The sequence below is a fragment of the Anabas testudineus genome, chromosome 15, assembly GCF_900324465.2.
Source record: "Anabas testudineus chromosome 15, fAnaTes1.2, whole genome shotgun sequence".
In the NCBI taxonomy this organism is placed as follows: domain Eukaryota; kingdom Metazoa; phylum Chordata; class Actinopteri; order Anabantiformes; family Anabantidae; genus Anabas; species Anabas testudineus.
In genome coordinates, this window is record NC_046624.1 from 21,225,566 (window position 1) to 21,236,316 (window position 10,751).

Sequence of the window (10,751 nt, forward strand, 5' to 3'; positions counted from 1 at the left end):
CAGCTCCGAGTCCTTTAGGAAGACCAGGAACCGTGGATGACTGCTCCGCCTTCAGAGCAGGAGACATGACGGCCTTAAGAACAGCAAGGGCTGAACTGTCCCGAGCCATCAGAGAGGCGAAGCGCGCACACGCCAGGATCCACGGCCACTTTGAGGACAGCGGAGACAGCCGGCGCATGTGGCAGGGCATTCAGGCGATCACTAACTACAAGACAACTCCACCCGTCTGTGACAGCGACGCCTCCCTCCCAGATGTTCTTAATGACTTCTACGCCCGATTTGATGTACAGCTAAAGAATAACATGGTAGCTAAGAAATCCACCGCTCCTTCAAATGATCAGGTGCTCTGTCTCTCCACAGATGACGTGAGGAAGACTCTACACAGAATCAACCCAGTTTCCTGGCAGGGTCCTCAGGGAATGTGCAGAACAGCTCGTGGATGTCTTCACCGAGATCTTCAACATCTCCCTGAGCAGCGCCGTTTTTCCTACCAGCCTCAAGTCAACGACCATCGTGCCGGTGCTGAAGACATCTACTGTCTCCTGCCTCAATGACTACCGCCCTGTTGCACTCGCACCCATCGTCATGAAGTGCTTCGAGAGGCTGGTCATGAGGCACATCAAGTCCCAGCTTGGTTTAGAAACAGAGGAAGATGGCCGCAGTGATGGACGTGGTCAGGAAGACGGAACATGAGAAGCTGAGAGAAGACGTGGAGGGTGACGGTAACAGTGGTCCCTGTGATTATGGGAACACTCGGGGCCGTGAAAAGTTTAAACAGCAGCCGAACTGCTGAAGTGTCTATGGCTGGAGTTCAGTGTCTCCAACTACCTCTGCTGCTCTAACCTCTGACCTTTGGGCTGGCTCCCTGCAGTATCACGTGAAGAGATGAAACTTCTCTGCATCTAATGAGGCTGAGTGTTTCCTGCAGCTGAATGTGAAGCATGTTGTTATTATAGAAACCCTGCTGGGCTGGAAACACACACACACACACACACACGATGAACGGAGCAATTACTGAAATGTGCAAAGACAGAGAACAAAGATTCTAGTGTTGGAAGGAAGAGGAACAAACTAGAAAATCTCCCCGAGCGTCTCTTCAGGCTGCAGAGTTGGTTTCAGCAACATGAACTCACAACATGATGACTTCTGAAGGTGGTCGGGACTAATTGCGCTTCTGTCCACTACGGTGACGAGACTGTTCGAGTTGGAGGAAGTGATTCTTCAACTTTCATCTCATTAACCCACTTTACATCATCTGTTCTTTCAATTTCTCACTGACTCAGATTCTGCAGCGCTGGTTTCACCACACAGACTCCACCTTCTGGATAACTGGAGGTTTGATTCCTCACCACCTCGCTGTCTCTCTCTGACACTTTGAGAAGGTCCAACAAGTCTGCTGCACAACAACAACAACAACAACAACAACAACAACAACAACACAACTGTAAATCCTGCAACTGGCGAAGTGCTGCGACTACTGCACAGTCATGAGGCTGCAACAGTGTCTGTACTGCAGACTCTAAAGAAAACAGCACACAAACAATGACATCATGATGGTCTGAAAACACAGACGGGTCTAATCGTAGTTTATTTCTGGTTTGTCTCCCATAGCAACTAGACTGGTTGGTGTCGCTACGGTGATGAAGCTGCAGCACGGGACCACGACTGATGGAAACCAGACAGACGTGCGAGAACACACACACAGAACAAAAACTAGAACAACTACTAGGAGTGTTTTTGTTGAACTCCACGGGTCCAGCTCAGAATCCGTCCTCAGATACGATCCACAGGTTGCAACGAGGGACCAGCACCAAGTTGGAACCTTTCTGTGCAACACAACATGATGTTTTTTAAGATAAATGACGACTGGAGATGAAACTGATGATGTTTTTGTCCATTAAAGAACTGAATCTAACACAGCCCGCTGCATTAGAACCTCCCTGAGGAACTCAAGTCTTGTTCTGTGAAGTGGATTCATGTTCAGTTACTGTTGAACTCGTCTGCTCCAGTAAAATACTGTATCAGTAATGACACATTAAACAACAAGCAGTACTTTTACTTTTACTTCAGTACAGAGAGTACTTCTCCCACCACAGATAAAATATGATATTTAGAACTGAGTGTTTCCCACATTTTCCCACTGTGGATTTCTCCCAACAAAACGTCTCTGTGTAACAACAGGGGGGGTTTGTATCGGGGGGGGTCCATCTCTGTCTCTCTCTCACACACACACACACACACACAGTGTGTGAAAGAATGCCTGGGAACCGAGTGTCTGTGTGTACCGTTTATTCATTTGCTAATTTTAGCAACAATACACACACTCATTATGAATGCAGAGAGAGCCCCCCCCCCCCCCACACACACACACACACACACACACACAAACAAACAAATAGGATAAAATGTTTTTTATTAGGTTACATCGCCTGCAGAGTCTTCAGACCTGGTCTCTGTGAGACACTTCACCTCCTCACGTCTCCATGTTTGTCCTCCATTAATCAGACAGCATGTTTTTGGTGGACAGACGAAGGAATTGGAAATCTTCACACCCAAATCATGCGATTCATAGCATTTGGTCCCGTTTTGGTTCGGTACGCGTTCTCACCAGGAGGACCGCACCAGAGTTCGCCAAGTGATTCGGATTGAGACCACCTCTTTCTGGGGGTCTTGGTGCGGTTGTTCTGGTGCACACTCGAGTGTGATTACCGTGTTCACACCAGACAAAACAAACTGAACCAAGAGGGAAAACGAACTTGAGGCCGATTTAATCGAACTAAAGCCTGTAGGTGTGAAAGCACCCTGAGACCGTCTGTTCCTGCCCGACCCACAGGTGGAGTGGGGGAAGAAAAAGTGAATTAACGGGTAAATTCTACTGGGTCTTTGGATTAAACACAGTGCTGCATGTTGAAGATTAAAAACATTTAACCAGCATTAAGTGAAATGTAACGTGTGCGCTGTGTCTCACCCCTTCAGTAGCAGACTGAACACCTCTTCCCCTTCCTTTATGGCTTTCTGTCTCTGTTTGTCTCCCTGCATTCGGACACTGGCCCAGCTCACCACTCCTTCCTCATCCTCTCCTTCCTCGTCTTCCTCCTCCGCATCCCCCTGCTTCACTCCGCCTGTCCGTGGTTTTGGGGAGGAGCCAGCGGGGCTGAAGCTGGAGTTTCCCATGATGCTGCGGTTACTCCCAAAGGCTGAGTCCGCCTCCTCAGTTGTCTCCGCCTCTGCCCGCATCACCTGAACAATAAAAATCAATAGTTACCATCCAGGAACATTGGAACCACTAAAGAAGAGATGAAACCAGATCACCTCGTCCAGGTCGGTCTCTCTGTAGCAGCGCAGCGGCACAGCGTCCAAATCTGTCTCAGAGTACTTGATACTCCGGCGGATGATGCCCGTCTTGGGGACGGAGCCTCGAGGGTCAGGGGTCACCAGCTCCACCTCGATCTGCCGCACCTCGTAATGAGACCACTTTTGACCCTCGCTGTCCCGCCCCCTCCTCTGATTAGCTGGCTCCAGATGGAGGGAGGAGGGAGGCGTGGGGCTGGGAGATCCGCTGGTCGGTGGCGTGGTGGATGGAGCGTCTGCAGGTGGGAGAGCGTGTTAATGTTTCTGATCCTAAAGGCGAGTACAGGAAAATGTAATGTGATTTTCCCCAAAGGATCAATAAAGTATTCATTCATTCATTCATAATAGTTATTAGTTCATATATGGAGAGTATTCAGTGTTCGGCTACTAACTGAACGGGGCGTCTGACTTCAGCCGTTGTTAGGCCAGTGAGATGAAGGCATTCTTTAATCCATTAAGTGTCTGAGCTGAACCCTGAAGGGTCAGCTGTTTGAAAACAGCGGGGCTGAGCTCAGCTACCTCCCAAACAGACAAACAGACCTACTACACACAGAGGACAGTGCTCAGGTGCCCGACCTGACACTGAATCCCTCCTGGAGTGATTATCCGGTTATTAACCTGAAGGTATCAAAGCTCTTGTGTAATCTGATCTTAGGTAATCAGTTTGTCCACGTCACAGTCTTGTGATCAGATACTGTATGTCTACACATTCATTTTCACTTTTGTTATTTGTTAAATTTGGTTCTGAAGTTTAATCTTTATAGAAAAACTAACTATTATCTAGCTAATCGACGTCCAACAAAAGCAAGCACACCTGTGATTTCTAGTTAGGGCTACGGTAACTGCATGAACAAAGTGCAGCAGAACCAGAGACGACACTTCTCTCTAGTCAAACTCTGGCACCAATAGCTGGAGGTGGTGAACTCTCAGTATCAATAGTAACATGACATAAACATGTAAAAGTGCTTTGTTGTAGAATGTATTGAAGCTAATGAATTCACAACATGTAGGGATTAATGAAACTAAAAATTTTTCACACTTTCGTTCACAATATCTCTGAATTAGTCTAGATTTATTTTTTAATAAATTCCGATCATTATTTGAGCTGTTCTCAGGAACAATAAAGCCACACACTCCTACAGCCAGCAGATTTCACTGCTTCCCAAGTGAGTGAGTCAGAAACACAGTGAATAAAGAAGAGGAAGTGAGTAGTGAGGTGTAGAAATGGTAATACCTGTGAGTACACCGTCATACGGTGAGCCCTGTTTTAGCTGATGTTAAGCTGCAGCTAATTGGTTTAGAGGAAGCTCCTGAAGCTGCTTGTTTACTTCACTGAGTTAGGAAATAACACAAGATAAAAAAGGAAATGTTCCTTTAGTTTGCTGTAGGACGTAACAACTTCACCCTAAAACCACTGCTACTACTGCTACTACTGCTACTACTGCTACTACTGCTACTACTACTTTAATTTTCAGTTTTTCTCTTCACATGTTCTGTCCTATTATCATTTTTACTTTTTTAATTTGCGTACAGCAGGTGCAGATGTAGAGTTAAATGAAAACCCATCTAAATAATTTGAAAGTTTTATTTATTAATTTACAAGGTGTCAGTCTGTTCAACCTTCAGTCGGGTTGTGCACTGAACTCTCTCCTCTACTTTTAATAGTCCTAATAGTCCTTGAGAGCCAGAGCCGTGTATCTGTGATTTAATATACAACAATACACTGTCAGAAAGGTGATATACTGTACATAGAGATTTTTTTTAAGCTCTAATTTAAGGAAACTGTCAAAATAAAAAGAACACGCCACCGCACACAAACACTTACAACATACACAGCACCACCATCTAGTGGTCTGGAGTTTAAACAACACAAAGTGAACACATTATGAATGTTGTCAATAAACAAAGTACACTCCACCTCCTGTATTAACAGTTCCATGTGCTCCCTTTAGCGCACATGAGCCAGAACCAACAGAACACAAACACTCTTCTCACCCTTGGCTATCAGTGTTGTGAACTCAATACCAGTTTAAAAATAAAAGAATCAGCTGGACCTACAGTACCTCTTCTGCAGCGACTCTCCTCCGACTGGCCTCCAAACAGGAACTCCCACTTGGCTCGGGCGATCTTCTGCGATCGTGTGGACGGAGTGGTCGCCAAGCCGCCGTCCGACTGCAGGATGAGGAAGAAAGAAATGATTTATTTGCGTTTTCACAAAAACAGGAATTAAGAGAGGGAATTAAAACTTTTCTTTGTCTTTATCCATTTTACACAGATTTGATATCATTCCTAAAAACACTAACATTCCGCACATTTTCAGCTCTTTGTGTGATTAGGAAGTGTTGGTAAGTTAATGAGTAGATATGATTTAGTGATGACCTCTGATTTACAATCAAGTGGAGCTGCAATGACAAGTGAATTAGTTAAACAATAAAAAAACAGCAAATATTGTTTTTCAGGAAGAAATGCGTTGGTTCACACTTTCAGCATTGACATTGATCTTTCTTATTCATAAGGAAGAAGAAAGGAAGAAGCGACCACGTCACACTGATCTGCTGCACTTCGGTTGTTACCTGTGAGTTTTAGGATTGATTTAGTCGACTTCTCTGAGATCTTTGCAGTCTGACCCCCTTAGCTTTGGACCGTCATGTGGGAAAACTCAGTGTCCTTTATTATAGTTCTTCTTAAAACGTACTTAGCTGTGAGTTGTCTCACATCTCATTATTTTTAATCTTTGTTTGCTGTAGAGCACTTTGTAACTTGATTCTACACAAATTTTAATTCTTGCTAGAATAGGTTTGAGTTGTGTTTCATGAGAAAATACAGACAGAAGCTTAACTAAACACCACACATTATGATGTGACCCTGCCCAGGCACTCACACATGATCACACACATTCAAACATTCCCAACAAACATAATCTGCATAATTACTTCATCTCACACACAGATGTATTTACGAAGTACGACCAAACCCTCATCATCCATTCAGCCGACCTGTATCCCAGAGCCAGTTTCTGCCGTATCGTGGCTGGACTGGCTCGAGGTTTCCGGGGACAGGCTGTTGTATCTGTCCAGTGGGGAGCTGCCTCCCATACTGCCCGTCACTCCGCTTGAGCTCTGAGAGGATGTCCCAGCACCTCTGCTGTGATCCTGAACCTCCTCTCTCTGATCCATGGTCAAGACTACCATCGGCCTCTGGTACCCCTGCACTGACCTATTTCCTAGTTTGTCTTCTCTGTTCTTTCCAAAATGTTCCTCTTTGCTGGGAGTATAAACTTTCGAAGGCGAATGTCTGTCTTCAAAGAATTCGTCTCTGCCAATGTCTGTGTTTTGGCCGGAGAGAAGCCTCCTAGAAACTTCTGGGCTAACAACAGGTGATCGATCATAGTGCCTCTGCTCTGTGCCACGTGATTTGCAGTCTCCAGTGTACTGTGGTTGCTGGTAGCGGTGCATGGTTAATGTGTCCTTACTGGAGGATGAACTCCACTGCCGTGCTGGGTCCAAGACGGGTGACTGAGAGGCGGCAGCTCGGTGTAACCTAGCCGGTAAGGCTGGAGATGCTGGTGAAGATAGGGATTTCTTTGACAAGAGAGGGGACACACGTCCTGGATGCGTTTGAGGAGCCGGTTTGTCCGTTTTCCATCTGTGGTTCTGGTTGTCAGCCTGCAATGACTCAGGAGAGATTCGCTCATCAAGAGTGGCGTATAGCTGTGATTCTCTTCGAAATGAGCCTCCTACCTTGGGACTCTCTGACCGCTGTGACTCAGATTGAGACGGTGTTGGAGAGGGAGTACGCCTGTCTGCATAAATGCTACACAGTTTGGTAGCCTCCACAGCTAACTTACAAGCCACTTCACGATTTGAGGATGGAGAGATGCTTCTCCTGCCACTGGTAGGGCTGACTGCATCACTAGCTCTGCTACTGCAGCGTGAGGTCTTGTAGTGAGTTCTGCTGCATGTGTCTGAGGTATCGTTGTACTTTATTCTGTCTGTAGCATTACGACTGGTGCTGGTAGTGTTAGCTTTGTGGTTACTATTAACACTGTGTTGGGAGTTTCCATTAGTTTGGCAGCCGGTCCGGGTCTGGCTGTTGGTGGGGATTATGCTACTTGGGAAGTCATGCTGGATGTCTGTGGGTTTGCCTGCAGGTAGAGGTGGGTAAAATTTGTTGGGCAACCTGGGACTTTCATCCCCCACCGACAGCCTCTGTTGGCTCTCGGAAAAACCATGAGAGTGACATGTTGAGGCATGGGCCCCTGAGTGGGAGGAGTACCTAGCATGGCCACACAGGTGGTCAGAGGCAGGACTTCTGGGCAGTCCGTTCACTGAACTACGACAGACTCCCCTGTCTAGCTCCAGAAGCTGGGCCTTGGATGGCAGGGTGAGAGTGCTGTGGGGCAGGACAGGTGAACCCCTTAAGGACCGACAGTGAGAGGGCTGGTAATGCCGTGGTAAGGATGGACTACAATTCTCTGCGCCAGAAGACGCAAATCGTCGCATCAGTTCTGGAGATCCAAACTCCTCTAATGCCTTGTAGGTGGCTTGTCTAGCTACTGCATCCCGAGTAGCCCTCTGCATGTGAGGGGATCCCTGCGGGGACTCCCTCCGTGATGAGTAGGAATGACAAGGGTAAGTGTCCACTTCTGGCTTACTGTTGTACCCCACTGGGTCGCTCAGCCGTTTCCGGAGGTGGGCAGGCAGCAGCTGACTTTCCATTCTGTCAGACTCACTATGGCACACAGAGGCACGGCGGCCCCCCAGGCTGTGAACATTAGCTTTCTCTATGTAGCCAAATGTCACCACAGATGATTTCCCCTCCTCATCTATCCTTGGAACATCAATAGACCTGCGGTTGCTGGTGGGTGTGGAGGGGACATTCAGCCACACTGGTCCTGGTGACTTATGGTGACCTGGACTGGTCCTTCCAGGTGCAAGGCCATGGAGTAACTGATCAAAAGTGTCATACAACACATCCTGTCCGTGGACCTGGGTGGAAGATCCTGTCACATCACGGTTTTGAGGTTGGAAGCTCACCGAGTGTCTGGAGGAGGACTTTGAGGAAGGCAAGGTGTGGTTTGCACCCCCATTGTGATAGTGAGCATCTGGGGAAAGATCTGGACTGAAACTGGGACTGGGACTGGAGCGAGCAGAGCTCCGCTGGGACTGAGGGAGAATGTCTGGACACTGAAGCATCAGGTGATTGGTCCCATCGTCTCCTCTTTCTGGAACCTTCCCTTCCTCTTCAGCAACAGATCTCACCTCGACGTACAGGTGGAGGACTTTACCTGGCTGACACATATTTTCCTTTTCTATGCTCCTTTGCTATTTGTGCAAAAGATCCCTTTAATTCCTGGTACCAAGCAAAGTACACAAGTATTTGATGAGGGTCAGAGACAGGACTGGAGTATTAGGTCCATCATCCATGTGCTCATCATTTCTCCAACCTGCAGCAAGAAGCAGGGACACAGTTAATATTATTATAGTTTCTCCTCCACATTAATTCATAATAAAAAAAATTTAAAAATCAGATGGCAGGTTAGCTTTTGTTATGCTAAACTTAACAACCTTCATTATCTCACCACGTCTTTCATTACAGTCAACTTTCAGATAACATCCAAAAGAAACTAGAAAAGGAACCAAAATGAAGATACATTTAAATTCAATATAATTAAACTATGCTGAAAACGTTTATCTTCACCCTCATTAACATATCCAGTTACTAAATTCCTAAATATACCTGGCTGCTTATTCTGTCTCAGCTGATTGTCAAGTTTGATTCTTCATTTCAGTCATCGTTGACTCTCATGTATAGGTCAACTAGTGGCCTCAGACAAACAGAAACCAACTTTCATGTCTGTGTCATCACAGTAAAGCAGTATGGACCTTCACAAGTGTAGTGTTAAAACAGGATGAAGACACAAATGAAGAAAGTTAAAACTGCAGTGTTGTGTGGACCAGAACTTTGACACCTCGATTAGTACAAATGCTCGACCAACATAAATTCCTAAAGAATGACATCAAAACTACACCAGCTGAAATTCAACAACTGATCAGAAAAAGAAATATCACAGGGGGGCTCTAGTTTAATGTAAGGAGTCTTTAAGAGGTTGTTAAGGTTTCTGAGGTTGTTCTAGAGGTCATTTGTTCAGCTCTAGCTGTCACTCAGAAGTCGTCCTTTAGCCCTTCACCTTTAGGATGAAGGCCCTCTGGAACTTTAAGAGCTCAGGATCTTCTTTGGGACTTGGAACTGGGTGTTTATCAAAGGTCTGTTTAAATGTTAAAAAAATGCCATTAAGAGATTCTAGTGTTTACTGACCAGGATCTATGGTGTCTTGATAAATGAGAAGAGTCCTTCAGGATGCAGATGTTATAGAGATTGCTTCAGATGTTTATTAATAATAATAATAATAATGAATACTTTATTGATCCCCTTGGGGAAATTGTGGGTGGACAGCTGCTAGACAGTATGTCAGCGCTACACTAAGGGGTTTCGATGTCTTGTCCAAGGACACCTCAGCAAGTAGCCAGGAGGAACCGGGATCGAACCACTCACCCTGGGGTTCATAGGCGATTGCTCTACCCCCTGAGCTACTGCCACCCCAGTTTCTTTTACTTTCTAACCCACCTGTAAAGAAGCTAAAAATAAAAAGGTGCTGTTCTTGTTATCAGCTCTAAGACCACTGTGACCACTGCTAATCCTCTGATAAGGTCAAATGGCTAATTACTAGTCCATTTACTTTCTTGGCCATCCTCCTACATGGCAGCAGGAACATGTGGGCCAGCAGACACCACGAGACACTTGAGTTTGATTTGTCTATTAATAGATAAGGGAAAACAGACTGGAGGGCGCTCAGGTGAAAAACAACAGCCACTGCTCAAAGTGTCTGACCCTCAACAAAGACTTTTATCCTCACAGTTACTGTTTTGTCTGAGTTTAACATTTCTGTCTAAAGGAGTTTAGATTACGCGGGGAGTCGAGATCACATGAAAACACACAATAACTTATTGACTTGTTCCTGATATCTGAACAGCACGAGGAGCTTAGAAATACAGAGGTCACAAGTCAAAGTCATCCAGCAACACTACAAATCAGTATAAAAAGGTCTCTGCGGACTGGGCAAGACAGATAAAAATATTTAAACTATTAGAACTTTGAATTTGAAACGCAGTCTACGACCGAATTGGACCATTTGAAGTACTTTGCCTTATGGTCCAACAGTGGATGAGGGTCAGCATGATGTCACACTTGTTTAAGTTGCTTATTAGACTGAACAGCCTCCACAAACCTGGGCCCCTCAAACTACAGGGCCCAGTAAGAGTCAGGGACCCTTGGCCTGTTTCTTGTTGTAAGTTCTGTTAAAATATTGCAAAACAACTAGAACTATTTACTAAATGATG

General features: G+C 45.8%; 1 protein-coding gene and 1 long non-coding RNA gene across 2 annotated transcripts; one reads left to right on the forward strand and one right to left on the reverse strand.

Moving 5' to 3' along the window:
* Positions 1-580: 580 nt before the first annotated feature.
* On the forward strand, positions 581-1,919 carry LOC113159297. Its single transcript, XR_003298611.1, has 2 exons — positions 581-1,507; positions 1,612-1,919. It is a non-coding gene; the product is annotated as an uncharacterized LOC113159297 (long non-coding RNA).
* A 1,045-nt stretch (positions 1,920-2,964) lies between these two features.
* LOC113158457 lies at positions 2,965-8,651 on the reverse strand. The gene is made up of 4 exons (XM_026354372.1): positions 6,348-8,651; positions 5,415-5,523; positions 3,313-3,587; positions 2,965-3,240 (listed from the first exon to the last, which is right to left on the reverse strand). The coding sequence occupies exons 1-4, from the start codon at positions 8,649-8,651 to the stop codon at positions 2,965-2,967; spliced, it is 2,964 nt and encodes a 987-aa protein (XP_026210157.1).
* Between the last annotated feature and the right edge of the window lie 2,100 nt (positions 8,652-10,751).

Coding starts and splice junctions, on each gene's coding strand:
- LOC113158457 (XM_026354372.1), bottom strand. CDS start 8,651: ATGTGTCAGCCAGGTAAAGTCCTCCACCTGTACGTCGAGGTGAGATCT. Junction 3,588..5,414: donor GGAGAGTCGCTGCAGAAGAG/GTACTGTAGGTC, acceptor TCCCACCTGCAG/ACGCTCCATCCACCACGCCA. Junction 3,241..3,312: donor GAGAGACCGACCTGGACGAG/GTGATCTGGTTT, acceptor TTTATTGTTCAG/GTGATGCGGGCAGAGGCGGA.